Source organism: Cercospora beticola, chromosome 3 (assembly GCF_033473495.1).
Source record: "Cercospora beticola chromosome 3, complete sequence".
NCBI classification, from domain to species: Eukaryota; Fungi; Ascomycota; class Dothideomycetes; order Mycosphaerellales; family Mycosphaerellaceae; genus Cercospora; species Cercospora beticola.
The window spans coordinates 989,336-1,008,456 of NC_088937.1; the positions used below are offsets into that span (position 1 = coordinate 989,336).

The window sequence follows — 19,121 nt, forward strand, 5'->3', positions numbered from 1 at the left end:
CAGCCAGCGCAGCGCTACGCAGACGTGGCGCAGACGACCTTGAGAACATACCGACGTGAGAGGTCGTGAGGCAGATGCCAGAAGAGTGAACGACTGCAGCTCAAATCAATCCTGCTACTTGGCTGATTGTCTCAAGACCCAGAGCAACGCGACGCGGGAGCAAACTCGATATGCACGAAGCAAGTCAGTCACATTGCATGATCCACTTATCTTGGGGATTTTGATTGGCTGCCTGGCGGCGGCTCCAACGTGGGGCACGAGGCGCGCGGCTCACGGTGCCAGTCTGCCCCACCGCACCATGTGTGAGTATAAACAACATCGCGGTCCCTGTATGTAAACAGGGTCCTTAACTTCCAAAAATCTATGTACATGTTCGTTGTATTGCAAAATGGCATATCGTTCACGCCGACGGTCTGAGCGCTTCACTTCTTTTTGTCGCTCTCTGTTCCGCCGGAAACCTCGGCACGCTATAGATGAACATAAAGATCGGTCTATCCAGAAGACAAGAGCGGAATTAGGCCCGTCAATAGCGTTCGTGCGCTGACACGTAATTAATCATCCTCGCTGACTATTTTACAGGCCGATTGACGATGAGCAAAGCACGAACGTCAATGCTCCGGCTTCGCTGAAGAGGGATGGCACGAGCCTTCCCGTGCTAACGGAACGTAGTAGTGATGCAGCTCCCAATGTGTGCTCGCAGGAACTTATCACTGCGACAGGTGTCCCAAAGATTTATGGAACTGCATCAAACTCGGAGGACCTTTGGAGCGCCGCATTCCGGGAAGCCGTTGAGGAAGTGAAGAAACATGTTGATGTCTCCATATTCGAAGGCCAGGACGTCGCGAAGTTGTTTAAGAACCTCGAGGACATTAACGAAGCAGCAACCTAGGAGGACGTTTTTCTGAGAGGAGTGAAGTACTTGCGATCCATCCAAGTTCCACTCGAGAATTTCAAGCTCGCATTAGATCTGGCATCGCCATTGACAGCCCTCGAACCAACTACTATGACGGTTTTTGGTGTTGTTAGGAGTGTGATAGCAGTAAGTATTTGGTGGAGAACGCAGCTTTTCTCTTCGACTCTGCCCGTCCAGGATTCAACGAGTTACTAATAGACACTGTTCCAGATCGCTATCAGCCTTGCTACCGCCGATTTGGACTTCGCGAAGCAGGTTAGGGAAATGCTAGACTATATGAAATATATCGATAACTGTGATACTCTTGGTCGTAAAACAAACCAGTCGGATATACACAAGGTAAGATGGACCAGATATGTATGGAGATGTTCTAATTAATTACAGGCTTTAGTGTCGGTTTATGGAAAGATTCTGGAATTTTATAGCGTGGCACTCGATGTCTTGACAAGAAGAGGACTCAAGTTGTTCCTAACGATGATTTGGGAGAAGGAGCACTTACTAGAAATCGTTCAGGACTTCTTGAAGCATGCCAACAATCTTGGCCGCCTTGTTAACAAAGCCACATTGCAGATCACAATAGACATTAAGGAAATTCTTACACAACTCGAGAGTACGGCCAATCCGCTTGTCTATAGCTTTATTTTTGCTTACATTCCTACAGTCTATTAGTGGCTTGGCAAGGACAAGATCGACAACCAGGCTGAGCGCCATGCTTAGTTGCACGAGCTGCGTCGTCCAGAATCTGACGCTCAGAACTCTACGACAATGAAAACCGTCTCACTAAGCGACCAAGCTTGCCAATTCCTGCTAACCGACGCGACGTTCATAGCATGGTTTAGCTCTTCTAAAATTCAGCATCTAGTTATACTAGGAGAGATAGGCTATAGGAAATCTGTGCTCTTTGCATTCTTAATCGACGAGCTAAGGCGCAGAAACGAGTATTAGCTGCCTAAGCCCAAGATGTGCTACTATTACTGTCGCGATGACTGGACTGGAAAAGTCACTGATATACTCTCTGTTCTCATTCTGCAGCTGCTCGATCAATTTCCAGGGATAAAGTTAACCTTCTACGAATAGTATAAGCAGATGCTAGGATCTGGGCTGAATTCAGCCAAAGATGAAAGCATGCTAGAGGACTTTCTACGCACGGTGATAGTCCCACTGGACCGTCAACTCTACATAATGATCGACGGGCTTGACGAATGCGGCAGACCAGCTAGGAGAAAACTTGTCAGTCTCTTCAGATCTTTGGCTGCTGCAAATTCGAGACTAAAGATTTTGCTATCTTCTCGGCCTGATGGAGAGACCTTGGAGCTGCTGAACTTTATGGAAATAATCAAGCTGTCCGCCAACTCAAGGAGAGACCATCTTATTTCATAGCACATTGTTGATAAACAGCTACCCTATCTGGCCCTAGGCATTAGAGAAGTCATCAGCGGAATTCTTTCAAAGACAGCACATAGCAGTGCTATATGGACCAGAATGATGGTTGATCTAATTGAAGTCGAAGACCATAATACTCTTCCGCAAATCGAACGATGTCTGGAGAACATGGCCCTGCCTACACAGCTTTCCGATTTGTATAATAGGATGTTGTCACGATGCTCTTCTGACAAATCCGAGCTTCGTCGTCTCGCTGTTTCTGCCCTCAGGATTCTTGCGGCAGTCCGCAGGCCTATTAGTATTTCAGAAATGGCTTTTGCTGTCGCTCTAGACACGGCCCCTCAGGATGTAAAGACTGTCGCTGCGCTGGAGACAATGGCAGACGGGAAAAGAGTGCTATAGTGCATACGTCCATTTATCGCTCAGATCGATTATGAGGACAGCAAAAGGCGCCAGATTCGACTGGTGCATCAATCAGTCAAGGAATACGTAGTCGAGAGGCTCAATCCGTATCAGGACCCCTGCCATGATCATGCAAGAAAATGCACCAACAGCAAATTGCTGGTTGGTCAGGTGGCACAGCACATGGAAGAGTGCATTCTGAATATATGTATGAGGTACCTGATGTTAGAAGAGATGGATACGAATGTCCTTCTCTCGGAGCAAGATTACGCCATCGATGCGTTGCCGCAAAATACCGACCTTTTCGATGATACTATCGCAGGAGCCGAACAATACACGAAGGACTGCACTTGGGAGGAGTGGGAAGCCAACATGATCCGCTATAACCCCGCAGAACGTGGGTTTGGTGAATTTTTCGTATACGCGTCATGTCATTGGGTCGACCACCTTGGTAGCATCGGTGCTAAGTATCTTCCGGATCTGTTGAGCATAGAAAGAATATGCTCAAGGGGCTCAATGAGACTTTGCAACTGGATCGAACAAAACCGTCGACCTGATTGCGTGTTACAGGCGAGGTTTGGATTTGAACCTCGTTTGTATGATCCATTGAGTATAGCCTCATTGTACGGCTCCGATGCCGTGCTTCTGGACATGCTAAAAAGGTCAGACTTTGACAGCGAACGATATCATACGGAGTCGGGTGTTCGAGCCGTTGACCAAATCCTTCAATGGTGTAGTCCGGAGCGGCTTGCAACATTCATGGATGGGATGAGAGCACGCGTGTGCGGAACAAAATTCGCTACTGTTGGTAAAACATCCACTTGGAAGGGCTCGCACACGAATCAAACGCTCGAGAGCAGTGCAGAAATCTTGGCTGAAGTGCAGTCTCTCTGGAAACACGTCAAAAGCGACTCGGACTGGAAAGCGCTGCGCTGAATCCTGTAGTTCAAAGTGGGTTCGCTGAAGGGGAACCTTCTGCTGAAGCTTGGGCTCGATTGTTCGCGATATCAGCATACGAGCCTCTCGCAGAAGCTGATGTGCGATCTTACGGGCCGTGTCGCAACTGATCCAAGAACTGGGCTGCAGCAGTGTCTCATTTTGAAAGTCAAGACTGACACTGCTTCTGCAGCCCTGGAAAGGCAGACCGGATACCAAGATCAAGGAGAAGATCACAGGATTTTTTCCAAGGCAACTTGAACCGTATCAGAGCAGAATACTAAGATAGATCAACAGGTACTTTCAATTAGAGCAGGAACAAGTCGGGCTTTGTGGTATGCAAAGGCATGGATTTTGTGGTTCATTTGCTGCACACGGCTAATTCGTTGTTGGAGTGCATTTGTGAGCTTGAATCCGCTCACACGCTATCACCAGCAGGATACACTTTGACCGCCATGTCAAAATCGCACATGAGAAGAAGCCTGTTCCTCCCAATTCAGTGTGCTACAAACGCGTCAACCCCTTTCTTTGGTTAAATCGGCCACACAAGAAGAAATTCGTCAGTCTTGAGGCTAGAAGCCCAGAACAGCTTGAATTCAATTGGGGGTAACTTCAGAACTAGTCGTTGGGTTCTTTGGTCAAGGTGGACACTCAAACTAAGTGTTTCGGTACTCGCTCAACCGCCTAAATTATTCCAGCCTTGAATCATAGTCAGGCGAAACACTTCAGGTATGTGTAGCAAATACTGTTAGCTATGTTCAGCTACGCCGATCGAGCAGTCATACGCCACAACATAGAACCGTCGCTACTTCCTCGGCCTCGAATGCATCATTGGTGTCCCGGAACTTGATGACCATCGTCGGAGGTACTGAAATCGACAGAAATTGCGCGAACCCGAACGAAATCGTGTAAATCTGAGCTGAACTGCCAAGATCGACCTAAGCGTCAATAGGTTTGACTCGGCACTGGTAGCGGAGAGACAATCAACTGCGGGACAAGCCTGGCGGCACAAACAGGCGGCATTTGCTGACCAGCTTGAGTAGGACGCCTATCGACAAACCCGGTGGCACGTCATGATACTGACCGAAGACACTGGCTTTTGTGTAGTGAGGCCTTTTCACCCTTGGTCGCAATACACTATTCAATATCTCCCGCATCATGCTCTAGCCCCGCACTCCGCCATCGGTCGCTCAGAGACAACGCCCGAAGCAAGCGACACCTCGACCCGCGGCAACAACAAGTCCTCGGCCAATTTCTTCTACGACAAGACATTCTGGATGGGCCTATATGCATCAGACTTTGGACTTATTGTACAGTCCCGAACCTGCTATATATTCTTATGCGCGGGTGCAGGGACTGATATCTTATTTTCTGGTCCTCAGATTGCAGCAGTAGTGGTTAGCAATCGCTAGAAGTCTCGCATTTAAAACTGCCCCACTTATCATCTCAGGGCCGCAAAGAGCGACGTAAACGGCAAGCTCGATTGGACGGAAGCTAGACGACACTACCAGGCTGTCAGAATCCTGCGGCCTGTTCATCTTCCTATAGTCCTTTGCTCCCTCTTGAAACTATCCCTGAATCCTCTATCGTGCTTAGATACTTACAAGATGTCGCTCCACTGTTCAGTGTAACTCGTCAGAAAGATCTATCTCTAGCTTCGCCTTGCACGTCTCCATCACCCTTATTTGTAGTTCACCGGCTTCCCACCCGCGTCCTTGGTTCCATCTGTGATAGTAGCCGCTTGATTGTCCTCGCCATCAAGAACGCGCTGCATTCAAGGTCTGTGACAATCCGCGGTATGCCTGAGACAATACCTGGCTGATCTGGACCACGCATTTGCTTGCTCAATTAACTATCAATGTTGCCATGGGAGTCAGTGCAGCTGGATTGCTTTTTCTGGCACAAGCTTGCGACTGACTGCCCAATCAGCTTCTGTGTTGCGTTCAGACTATCCGAGTTGCCATCGTCAGCATCTGAAAACAAAGTCCATGATTTAGTCTCCGCCCAATATCCCCAATTCGAGTCTCGCACCTCAGTATCTCTCCTTGCCTCGACACACCACGGGGCATGTAATCATACCGTCTACATGGAATCCAAAACTAATGTAGAAAAGCGAATTTGCTTCCACTTTGACGATAGAAACCTTCTGAAAGAAGCCCTTACCGCTGCGGGCAGCAAAGAACAAATCTTTCAGCAATCTTCCCACGATGGTGCAAACAAGGCTCTTGCTATGGTTGGAGACGCACTGATACGGTTGATTTTTGTGGATGATTGGTACACTGGACAAGGAAGTCGCAGTAAGTGTGCACTATCTCTCTTAGCAGGCGGTTGACTCACCAAAGGTAGGTCAATGCGAGGCGAGTGTGCAGAAATTCGCTTGTAACGAGTTTCTGAGTGACCGAGGATATGAAGCGTGTTTCGGAGACGATATCTTCAAGGACGCTTCACAAAAAGGAGTAGTGGCAAGAAATACGATGGCAACAACTGTGGAAGCAGTCGTTGGTGCCGCTTGGTATGACTCGGGAAAAAACATCGAGGTCGTGCGGAACATAGTGAAGAAGGCTATCCGACAAGACTGAGTGAAGTAGCGCACCACATGGTAGAGTATAAGTTGTGCGTTCGGTTGGTATTCGATCGGATAACAACACTTGCAAACGAGACTGCTTTCAATTACCTCTTCTTCGTGCTCCTTTATGGAATGGTGTACGCGCTACTCGTTGGCCTGGACAATATAGGTCCCGCTTTGGCAAGAAAGACCGCTTTTGATCATTTCATTGTATAGAAGTTCTGCATATGCCATAGTTGTGTTTAAACCTCGAAACTTAAGTCATTGTCGCTTCCACTATTGCTCAAGTACTGAGGCCCAAAAGCGCCGTCTAACATACACGTTGTCCGAGATGTCCGCGGCTGATCCATACAGCCTCATGCTTCTTGGTGTCTGGGTTTTCGTAGCTGCGCACATGCCAAAACATCCGTCAGATAGTCCAGTTCTCCTCCGCCTAGCCATCGGTCTCATGGCTAAGCTCCTACATCACTCTAGTCGTGGCGGCGGCTCGTTCATAGATACGCAGAATTTCTTGGCATGTTCTTGACTCATTGATTGGTGTCTTACGAGAGAACCGTCAGCAGTAGCTTTCGGTACTCTTTGACTGGATGGAATTCGCACATTCTTCCCATGCCGCTTCAGTGGCAAGTCTCCCTTTGATCGCTGTAGCCTACTCCGTATTAGTGAAATCGAGATTGGTGATACCTAGGAACCACCTTCATAACGCATGATGAGTATCGTCATTCGCTGCAAACCCAATGTGCTCTAAGCCATTTTGCCGAGACTCGTCAGCAATTGGTACACAAACGCTATCCGTTTCGCACTCAAGTCATAGAAATAGTGAAGCTGAATAAGTCAAAACTCAATCAATACTCGTCAGCCTGAATAGAGCGCGTCACAGAAGCGCATGCTCCGTCTCCGACGACACTTCAATGGGCACTCCGCCGCAGTGCTACGAGAAATCTGCTTGCTGCGGTCTCTATATCGGAGGAGAATTTCGGCAAACCATAACTTACAAAAGCGCCATCCTGTTTCCTACTTCCCGCTATTGGTCACATGACCGGCGCGCGGGAAAGAACCTGACAATGTCGATTTGTGCAAAGCCGGAAACGCGGACTTCCGAGCTTCAACTGCTCGTACCCTAGCAGCGATACTCATGTCTACGTAACACTCACTATCAACCCGTCAACATTTGCGATGCATGTACGATGAGATTTACAGCCACCGTCTCTCGATAGCCGCTACTGCCTCATGTGAATCATTCTATTGCTAGCTGTAGGCGGTGTAAAGAAAAGTAATAGATAAATGGCCTTCACGTCGCAACTCGAGCGAAGAACACATTGTTTTCGTACTACATCCTCGCGATCGTCATAAGACTCGCGATCCTGAATTTCGATTTCTCCTACACCTCTTGTGCACGCAATCTAGGGCTGTAAAGACCACAAACCGGACCTGTATTCTCCAAAGTCTGGCATCCGGTCCGCTATAGCAAGCAAGAAACATTCCACATAGGGTGCGAGAAGGTTAGGATGTATCGTACTACAGGCTGCACGCCAAGGCCCGCCTCCTGCAAAGCATGCGACAACACACCACCAATCTCGAAAGCAAGCCACCTAGTCCGGAGGAAGATGAACATGGCACCCTGGGCTCAGAGCACGCTTTGCGAATTTCCAGTGCTCCGGCGGCATTTGCCTATCTCATTAAGCGACCCTTCGACGTTGACGTGGATAACCAAGGAAGGGCAGGTGATCTCAAGACAAACGCTCGCAAGCCGGGCTCCAGATGAGCTGCACTATGAGCGCCGAAATTATCGCTATAGCGTCTATACCGGCAGGAATTCCCGGAACTTGTAACCGTCCTTGCGGTTCCTAGTTGCTTGGTGTCGACATCCTGTCTGTTATGTGCGGTGGCTCTCCAAGGGCCGCCTAGCTGGAAATCACCGAAGCGCAACTTTGCGTAGGAGTCTGGAACCCCTAAACCCGACTAGCATACTCAATATACTACACGGCCTTCAAGTCGGGCGGGCGATAGCCTTCTAGAGACCTTGCGTTTCGCGGTTTGCGATATGACCACTAGTGCTCGGATCGTCGTGCATTGTTTCGAGCCTTCGCCAGGCCCAGCTACTATAGAACAAGCATATTCCGACGTAAAGAGACAGAAGCTATACTGCTCAAAGACCGACAATGCAACGTATAGCGGATCGAAATGTCCGAGACAGCTTGCTACCTACTTGCGAGAGTGCAGTACGCTTAGCACGAAGCGGCACTACGACAGATCTCCTCGAGTATCTCTAGATATACGATAAAGAGGAGCTTAGACATCCGAGGATTAGGCTCTAATTGTTATTTGTAATACTTATAATAGCGTTCTTCGACATCCGTCCGGGGTAGCTTGCAGAAGCTACTTCCGACCGAGACAGCAATGCTAGGATTAAATATTAAGACATTATGTTTATTGCTTCTAATAAACATGGTCGCCGCAAGTTCTAAGCCTTAGTAAAGATCCGGTTCCCTAGAAAGAGGCGTAGCAAGTCTCGCGCTAAGTTGCTTACCTGTCTTGTCTTAAGGGTCTTCGTAGCTAATATATAATAGCATTATTTTGCATCTCTACTAAGACTACCGAAGCCCCGGAATGTGCCCCGTCTTATAGCTACTCGCTCTTATAATCGTAGACGGAGCGCTCGACGGAATAAATAGTTTAATAGACCTTAACGATCTTAAGATACTACTAGGCGAAGATAGAAAGGTCCTAGAGGTTCGTATAGATAGTCGGTATCTACTATTACTTCGTACTCTAGAACGTAATAAAAGTATCTCTATAACGAGGATACTCTTCGCCGAACGGCTTAAGATACTTATAAGGGAACTAGAGAGCTATATAGGGATGTCGTTCGAGCTATTAATATATAATAAAGGTCTTCTATAGGACATTTTACTATATAAGCTATACGATTATATCTCTAAATAGTATAAAGTAATAATAGTCTAGAGCTTATATATACCGTATAGTAAAGAAGTAGTAGTAGCGTTAGATAGAAGTATATTCTTCCGTACTTTATTTACGATATATAAGTAGATTAGATAATACCGACACTTATAGCCTTTGCTTTATCTCCTACTCGATACGTTCCGCCTAAGACGATCTTTATATTATATATAGCCGAACTAAGTACCTATTTTAGTTATATTACGCCTAAGCTAGTACTTAGGCCGATTAAAGTAGCTATTAGACCTATAGAGAGCAGTCTCGTAACTTTAGCTTTCCGCTTCCTACTAGCGAGCCTAAGATATAATTATACTCGGTCTAATATTATATAGCTCTTCTACTACTCGAACGTAACCGAATAATAAGGCCTAGAGAGATTTCTAGAGCTACTTATAGAAATAGCAAAGCCGGCTACGTACTATTAGTACTATCTAGAGTACGAGGGAGTACTCTCGAGTAAAGCTAACGTTCTTATATCGCTATAGGTTATCTTTTTAACTAGCTTAGCGAGTTCTAAATACTAAACTATCCTAGTCGAAATAATATAATTCGGTTTAATTTGTCTATATTATAATACTATAAGAAGTAGACTATATCTATATAGGAAAGTTAGGCTCGATCTATATACTTTATAATAGGGAAGTATTACGCGTAGTCTTACTATAGGTAGCCGATACGAGGCGCTAGTATAGAAAAGGTAGTATACTATATCTCCTCTTATCTTACCTCTATATCTCGGCTATATTAATAGAACAATTATATACGTAACTTTCCTACCTAGTAAGCGCTTAAGAGGCACCTTCTCCTAGATTACTTTATACTAGTCGACGATACTCTTCCTCGATATAGGTTCTACTTCGAATATTATATAGTTTTTAGATACGAGCTAAATTAGATCTATTATTACGAGGAACATCTTAGTAATCTCGATCTTTTCTATAGTTAGGTATACTAGTAAGGCGTAATACTTATCCCTTCGCGATACCTATTCTACTTTAGAAATAAGTAGCTATCGTTAGAAAAACGATATACTTAATTTATAAGACTTTCGGATTTTAATAAGTATATTAGTAAATACCTCGAATACTAGATAAGCTAGCCTTTTACTTGCTCTTACCCGCTATATAATAAACTTATAAGCTCTCCGGAAGATTTTTAGTAGTATATATCGGTAATATATAGTATAAAGGCGCTAAGGTCGGCTAGTTTAGTATAGAGGGCAAGTATAGTAGTTATAGAACGGCTTACTAGTACGGGAGTAGATTGTATCTCGGAAGCCGGCTATAATAGTTATACTAGTAGCGTATCTACGTCTAATCCTCTCTACTTAGCTATAATAGGGAAATATATTAAGAATAAGAGAGGCAGTATATCGAGCGACTCTATAGATATACCGGGTCGTATAAGCTCTTCGCTACTTATAGACTCCCCTACTACGACGTTCGGTAGTAATTCTCCTCTACCTAGCTATCTACTTAGATAGACGAACAGAATTAACGACGTAGTAATAGTAGACCCTCGATATCTTACGCTAGATCTCGAGTAGCTTAACGAGCCTATTAGCTTTTATAATACTAGATCGCCGCCGAAGTTTCTAATAGACTAGATTTCTTGCGATTTCCTAGCTCTAGTACCTAAAAAGTATAGTATAATACCCGCGGACGATAGCTATAGCTTAGATTCGTAGAGTAATCGTTCTAATACTAATATATATCTAATGTTCGATAGAGATCTTATAAATTATAATACTAGATATCTACTAGAGCTTAGGTATAAGCTATATATATCTAACGAGGCTTTCTCTTAGTTATTAGAGTTAGTACTAGGTTGCGTTAATCTAATCTATACGACCTAGCTAGGTAATAAAAGAGAACTACGGCAATATATAGCTAAAATTTATAACGCTATAATCTATCGATATAATTAGAGAGATCTAGACGAGATATAAATAGAATATAGAAAGTACTTTCGTAGAAACTATAAGCTAAAGAAGCATCTAGGAGCGTACTATTAGAGTACTAATCTTATATATTCTCGGCTAGGCTATCGACGTAAGTTTAAAAAGTATAATACTCTACGCCGATATATTAAGGTTAATTACTTATATATAGCGCCGTATCGTTATAGTATAAGGCAAAGGACTAGCGTAAGATATAGTACGAAATTTAATAAACTTTAGAGCTTAAAGCAATACTTAAAGATATCGTATAATATAGTATCTTATTAGATTTCGGCCTCGTAGCGTATTCGATAGGCTTTTAATTATAACGTAGTCTTGCTCTAAGTTAGTTACTTTATAAATATAAAGTACTTACTAAATTCTCCCTATATACTTTCTAAACTTATTAGTCCTAGTCCCTATCTAATAGAATCTCTAAGTAGCGGAATATAGACCTAAGTATATATATTCTTCGATACTATTTTCCTATTAGATTATATTAGATTGTCCTATAAGTTTAGTATCGGGCAGTAGACTATCTTATAATTCTATTCCGTTTACTTTTAGTATCTCTAGCTCTTCTATTTATTATAGACGCGGCGCGAAAGTCTATTATCGGCTTCCCGACCTAAGAACGGACCTTTTCTTCTTATAGCCTAGGCGGATAGCTATAGACTCTATCGCGCTAAATATCCGGAGCGATATAATACTAAGCAAAGCTAGTTAGCTAAACTTTATCCTAGTAGGATTCGCCTATAGTACTTTATACCTTTAGAGTTAAGTATATTAGTATAGCTACTACTAAAATATATCGTTAAAGCCTCGAAGGTTGCCTATACTATAATAGCCGATAACTCTCGATTCGAGCGGATATAGCCGAGGCTTTAGTAGCGTAGCGCGAGTTATATATAAAGCGAGCGAGTAAATTATAGTATAGTCTCGAGGATACTAAATCTTTTAAGATACGTAGCGTCTCTAGGTTATAGATACTATTATACCTATAAGACTTATACGCTTATAATTACTAAAGGCGATACTATCTACGTATTCTACTCTTTAGCTTAGTAATCTACTTCTATCGAGATCGACGTTACTTCGGCTCTACGACTTCTACTACTATCTAGTCGTACCGTTACTCGAATACGTCCTTCCTTTATATATAATAGACTATAGACTAGTAATATAGTTTATAATACTAGTCTCGAGCTAAGTCGTCGCCTAATCGTTATCGAGATAGTATATCCTATATATTAGTAAGATTCGACGTAGCTATAATAGTATCGGGATACTATAGACTATACCTAGTCTTATAGCCTTCTACTACTATAAGTTATAGCTTCTCTACCTCTATCTACTACTTTTGCTTACTATATATCTATATAAGGTTAGCTATACTACTTAGTATCGAGAGATAATCTACCTCGAGCTTTATTTTCCTTATTTCTATTATTTCTATCTCTAGCTCCTCCGTTTCTATCTATTACTCTTAATCGAGATATATTGCTATAAGGTTCGCTATACTAGTTAGCGTATTAGGATAATCTACTCCGAGCTTCGTTTTACTCGTCTCTATTACCTCTACCTCTAGCTTCTCTACCTCTGCCTACTATCCTTAATTATAATATATCGCTATAAGGTTCGCTATACTAATTAGTATATAGAGATAATCTACCTCGAGCTTCGTCTTCCTTATTTCTATTACCTTTATAAATAGCTTCTCTACTTCTATCTATTATCCTTAATTATAATATATCGATATAAGGTTACTTATACTAGTTAGCGTCTCGGGATAATCCGCTTCTAGCTTCGTTTTACTTATCTCTATTACTTCTATTTCTAGCTTCTCTGCTTCTATCTACTATCCTTAATCGTAATATATAGATACGAGGTTCTCTATACTAGTTAGCGTCTCGGGATAATCTGCTCTAAGCTTCGTCTTTATTATATTTATTACCTCTATACCTAGCTCCTCCGCCTCTACCTACTATTCTTAATTATAGTATATTAAGGCGAGGTTATATATACTAGTTAGTATCTCGGGATAATCTACTTCTAGCTTCGTCTTACTCGTCTCTATTACTTCTACTTCTAGCTCCTCTACCTCTATCTACTATCCTTAATTATAATATATAGATACGAGGTTCTCTATACTAGTTAGTATCTCGGGATAATCTGCTCCGAGCTTCGTCTTTATTATCTCTATTACCTCTATATCTAGCTTCTCTACCTCTATCTACTATCCTTAATTATAATATATAGATATAAGATTCTCTATACTAGTTAGCGTATTAGGATAATCTACTCCGAGCTTCGCCTTTCTCGTCTCTATTATCTCTATCTCTAGCTTCTATATCTCTATCTACTATCCTTAATTATAGTATATCGATACGAGGTTCTCTATACTAGTTAGCGTATCGGAATAATCTACTCTAAGCTTCGCCTTTCTCGTTTCTATTACCTCTATCTCTAGCTTCTATACCTCTATCTACTATTCTTTAGCGTATAGTATATTAGTAAATAGAGCTTAGCTATCTACTATATAGTCGTCGTACTTCTCTAGCTATTCTACTCTCTTCTCTAGCGACCTTTAAGCTATCTCCTCTACTCGATCCTAGTCGCCTACTAACTAGCTATACTATATAGCTCGATATATAATTAACGCCTATTCGAGAAGACCTGCCTCCGACTATAGCTTCTACTACGCTATATACTATATATATAGGAGGAGAATCTAATACGTATACTAGTTCTTATAGTTACTAGAAGGGAATATAGTAGATAGATTACTAATAAATTGCTCCTAAACTAACTCTAACCTATCGTAGTCCTCGATCTATACCTACGTCGTATCCTATACTAGCCGATATATCGTCTAGTCGGTAGAGCTAGTCGTCGTAGTAATAAACGAAAAACTATATAATATTATAATATTATCCTCGAAGTTTTATTTAATCTCGCTCTACTTACTACTCTCCTCTATACTATATATAAGTATTTCTAGGATCGCTTAGCGATCGTATAGGCTTATTAGTAATAGCAGATCTACTACTAACTTCTATATTTAGTATACGTACTTAAATAAGATCTACTACGTCGTAATAACCGAGCTACTCGCCTTCTACTCCCGATCCGGTAGTAGGATACTTCGCTAGAGTAGGCTAGTCCTCGACTAATAGCTCTCTTCGACCTTATATAAGTACTACGCGATCGAGGTTCGTAGTTACTTCTTATAGATATACGCTACTATCTAAGCTATAGTAAGAGAGAGAAGGTCTAGCGCTATAGCTAGTTATACGTACTACTACTAGTCGTCTAGCTCTAGCTTCTTCTCTAAAAGTATTCTTAAGTAGTCGATATCTATTAGTAGGACGTCGATAATTTGCCTATTATATACTAGCTATAGTACGATATTCCTTATTTATATTATAATAATTAGTAAGCTATATTCGTATACCGGAAAGTACTCGATTAGCTGCTTACCCTTACTCTTACTTTTAGTACTAGACGATATAAGAATATTTCTATTATCTAAGTTATCTAGTACTACTAGCTATCTTCCTTTATATCTATTGCTAAGCTATCTCTATAGAAGTTCTAGTATATTCGCTTATAAGTCCTTACGACCTCGAATTTTTAGCTACTCTACGACCTCTTTCGCGCTCTACTATACGCGCGCTATAGTATTAGCGGAGATCTATATTACCTACGTATCTAATAATCGCGACTATATCTCTACTATATATTCGACTACTAACTATATCTTTCTACTATATATTAGTACGTCTCTTTTATATATAGTAGGTCGCTACTATACCTACTCTATCTCTTCTAGTCCGACTACGGCTACCTATACTCCTTCTAAGCTAGCCTTCTTATTAATTTACTAGAGTAGTTCCTACTATAGAATAAAGTCTAAGTCGTAGAGGAGAGGTACTATTAATAGAGAGAGCGGCGGAGTTTCGATACGTTCTATAGCGTACGATAGTTAGCTTATAGTCGTCGAATAGGTACTATACCTATACTAACTAGGTAGTAGGTAGATCTCGGCCGAGATTAGCGCGAAGCTCTAGCCTACCTAAAGGCTATTCTATATATTTCCTAGAATAATCGACGTAGATATAATATCCGTTTATATATATAGATAATAAGTACTAGAAGGAGAAAAGTAGTATAGTATACTAGTACTTCCGCGTATATAGCCTAATTACTACTAATAGCGCTATAGCTTAGAGCTAAGGCCTATAGGTGCGTCTCGTACCTCTCGTAGGCGCTTCTAGCCTACGTTCCTCTATATCCGACTTAATATTACTTCTCTATACTATCTCTCCTATTATAGTTTCGAACTCGTATCGATATAGCAGACCCTCTAAGTACGTCCGCAGCAATCGTCGGCCTCGTAGTCCCTACTCTATATAGCGCCCGACTGCTCCTCAGCGACCTCGAGAAGATTACAAACGCGCCGGAGGCAGTAGCACGGCTAAAGGAAGAAGTCGACTCGATTACTACGAACCTGAACTTGTTGTACAGCGTTGGAAGAATTGCTATGTTTGTCCTCGATGCGAAGGTCGTTCACAGCATACTAAAGAGACATGGTTTAACTCGAGGCTATAGTGCCTTCTAGCGCAGCTCCAAAAGGTCTTTATACTCTCGTGTTGCGGCGAGTAGTTGTATGCTAGTTGGACTCACGCGACAGTTGCGCATGTTACCCTTCATCACTTCTGCAGATTCGCTCGCGTAACTCCAAATCTGACCACGCCTCTGTTTCGACGCACCCTGCAATCATGTCCACTTCGAACTCCAAACGCTTATCCAACCCGCGCTTAACTCCGACCAAGAACACAGCACTGAAGATTTCTGCCATGGTGGCATTGCCATCGCACTTCGAGTAACCAGAAAAGCAATTATGCTAGAAGGTATTAGTGACATAAGGGCAGCTTTGAGGGCCCGCACTCACTTGCGGATGTCTTATAACGATGCACGGTGCTCAGAATGGTGACCAAGAGTTGGGGGACAGCGACCGCGATGGCCAAGACGTCAGCCATGAAGCCAAGAGCAAACATGTTGGACATATCGTCTCTGTGCAGTCGGACTTGATATCGCCGCTTTGTATTGCTCGCGAGTGGCTTGGCGTGCAAACTTGTAGTGGTGTGGCGAGGAAAATGGTTGCCTCCGCAGAGTTGACGGCGGCAAAGCAGAGAAATTCTCTAGCATAAATATCAGATGAGGGTAGAGCTGCACAGTGCCTCTCCTTGCTCATCGTATCTCCTTGTGAGAGTCTGCGCCTTGCTTTGGAGTGCTACAGGCAACCATTCGTCAAGCACTACGTTGCACCGTTCTAGTTGCAGAATCTGTCGATTTACAAGCTTCCGGTGTCTGTGCTATGCGTGCCAATGGAGTCGAGTTCCTTAGAGGATCGTACGCATAATGAAGCGTGCCTGCTTGACCATCCTCGTGGCCATGCCGATGCCTCTGATATGGCGATATAACACGGAAAAGTTCGGACACACAGATTCATTCTGTAGCTCGATGTTAGCGGCGTGCGTAACACTTCAGACACATCGTGTAACGGAGTGATTGGCATCGTTCACACAGCACGCAAGGAGGAATGTCGAATCTGACGCCGTGCAACGTATTGCTCAGTTCCACTTGCTGGCCGTGCTATGCATCATCAATGAGCACTTTTCCACAGGAATGTCATGCTCTGGAATGGATGACTCGTCTCACACTCTCTGGCCAGTGGACTGAGAAAAATGTGGCACTGTCGTGTACGATGAGGCGCCAGTCACAGGCCGAATCTTGTCGCTGCCACTGCCCTCCAGCTGCATTCGCCGTTGTCGGGACGCGCCGTTGCTGAGGTCTGAAGACTTGGCTTCACGTGCGGCAACGGCAGAAAGCTGCCATCTCTGTGTCCACAGGTTCAACTCTCGAATACTGAATACTGGAACCTGAAAACCGAATCCAGACTTCAGGTTTGACCCCCCGAGCTTTCTAATCTTAGACACATGTGACTCATGACTGCTTTCACAATGTTGGGACGTCGGTCGCTCAGGTACGGTCACTTTTGTAACCACTCTCGAGAACCTCGAAATGCAAACTGAAGACCAGGAACGGCAGCATGGCGAAGCAGAGAGCACAGCGAATGTGGATCACCTGCCTGCATCGACCAGATGGTACCGGCGTCATGGCCGAATGTCACGAAAGGACAAGGCCACGAGGCAGCAGTATTTGTCACCACCAGAAGAGAAGGCGCTCGCAGAGTACATGCTGCGCATGGCGCACGCGGGCTCTCCCCTCCCGGTGAAGTCTCTCCGACATCTCGCGCGAACGATTCGCAGACAGCAATGTTCGTTGATGCAAGTGGCAGCGTCCAATGATGTGCCTCTTCCCGGGAAGAACTGGCCGCAAGCGTTCTACAAACGTCACCCCGAACTGCGAGCTCGACGCACGAAGGCGATTGATCGCAACCGGCACCATGACAGTATACATGAAAAGGTGTCGGAGTGGTTCGGAATAATGCAGAAAGTGCTCAAAGATCCTGTGATTCTTCCGGAGAATGTGTATAACATGGATGAGACCGGCGTGATGCTGAGCGTTTTGGGATCTCTGAAGGTGCTTGTAGATCGTGATGACCTGCGAACGACAAGGCCATCTTGTGTTCAACGAACACTGATTACAGCGATCGAATGCATCTCGGCAGATGGTAGGTACCTCGATCCGCTGATTATTTGGCCGGCTGTGACGCACCGCAGCACATGGACTGCGTATCCTACACCCGGCTGGCACTTTGCTTGCTCCAAGTCCGGATATACCGACACTGCGATCAGCCTGTATTGGGTGCAGCACGTGTTCGACCCTCTGACACGATCCCGAGCGAAGGGCAGACCGCGCCTGCTCATCAACGACGGCTTTGGCACGCACGAGTCACTCGAGGTGTTGACATACTGCTTCCAGAACAACATCGTCCTCTGTCGACTGCCCTCGCATACTTCCCACAAACTTCAGCCGTGCGACGTGGGCGTGTTCGGGCTCTTGAAAACAGCATATCGAGAGCAAGTGGAGTGCTTGTATCGCGGAGGCGCCACCACGATAGGCAAACAGCACTTCACATCATTGTACAGCAAAGCTCGACAGACTGCGTTTACGTCCCGAAACATCCGCTCGAGCTGGGCCAAAGCTGGCCTGTTTCCATTTCAACCCGGCCGAGTGCTCGATGAGATCCAGCCTGCGGAAGCGGTGCCATGTGAAACTGAGGCGCAACAATCGGTTCAAGTGTCTGAGGCTGCTGATCAGACCCTGCGCACGCCCACCACCGTCACCAGCTTCCACAACGTGCGCCGGCAGCTCGAGAGCAAGCTTGACCGCCAGGACGAGCAGTCTCGCGCGTACCTTCGCAAAATCACGAATGCTGCAGAAAAAGTCTACGCCGATCGTGCTCTTCTATTCGACGAGAACAGACTCTTGTTTGAACAGAACAATGAAAAGTCGATGCGAGGTTCGACGAGGGCAACGATCGTGGGACGAGCCAAAGTCATGTCATACGATGATATCGTCGAAGCGCAAAGGAGACGGAGCGAGAAGGAACTTGGCATGGCCGTACCGCACGAGGCAGTTCCACCCTTTACAGCACCCGTTGCGCGAATGCTGAGCGAGGCTGACCAAGAGGCTCTGGAAGCAGCAGATGAGATTGATGCAATGGGGTTCGCCCAGTACTGCCACGTCCTGCGCCTTGAGAGGTCTTAGTGTTTGGCACATCGGTCGTGAGGATGGCGCAGCTCGGCTATTTGTATGATACTCTTCACATCAGCAAGCGGGATGGCATGTGCGATTCGCAGTGGTGTCGTTGACTCGCTCATACGAAAGCAATTTGCAAATCACTGCGCCTGGAGAACGTGAACCAGCAATACGTGTTTCGACATCTCGACCATCCCGACTCATTTGCCACTGTTCCAATTCACTGCACCATGGCTGACGCCAATCTGCATGCCTTTTTCATTGTTTCCGAACGTGATGTTCGTCGT

General features: G+C 44.6%; 2 protein-coding genes across 2 annotated transcripts; both read left to right on the forward strand.

The window, feature by feature from the left end:
• Positions 1-298: 298 nt before the first annotated feature.
• On the forward strand, positions 299-889 carry RHO25_004369 (uncharacterized protein; the record flags this gene model as incomplete). The annotated part of the gene is made up of 2 exons (XM_065602552.1): positions 299-306; positions 580-889. 2 exons carry the CDS (start codon positions 299-301, stop codon positions 887-889), a joined length of 318 nt encoding a protein of 105 aa, XP_065458624.1.
• A 114-nt stretch (positions 890-1,003) lies between these two features.
• Positions 1,004-1,582, forward strand: RHO25_004370 (uncharacterized protein; the record flags this gene model as incomplete). The annotated part of the gene is made up of 4 exons (XM_023595290.2): positions 1,004-1,039; positions 1,124-1,252; positions 1,298-1,523; positions 1,575-1,582. The coding sequence occupies 4 exons, from the start codon at positions 1,004-1,006 to the stop codon at positions 1,580-1,582; spliced, it is 399 nt and encodes a 132-aa protein (XP_023457355.1).
• Between the last annotated feature and the right edge of the window lie 17,539 nt (positions 1,583-19,121).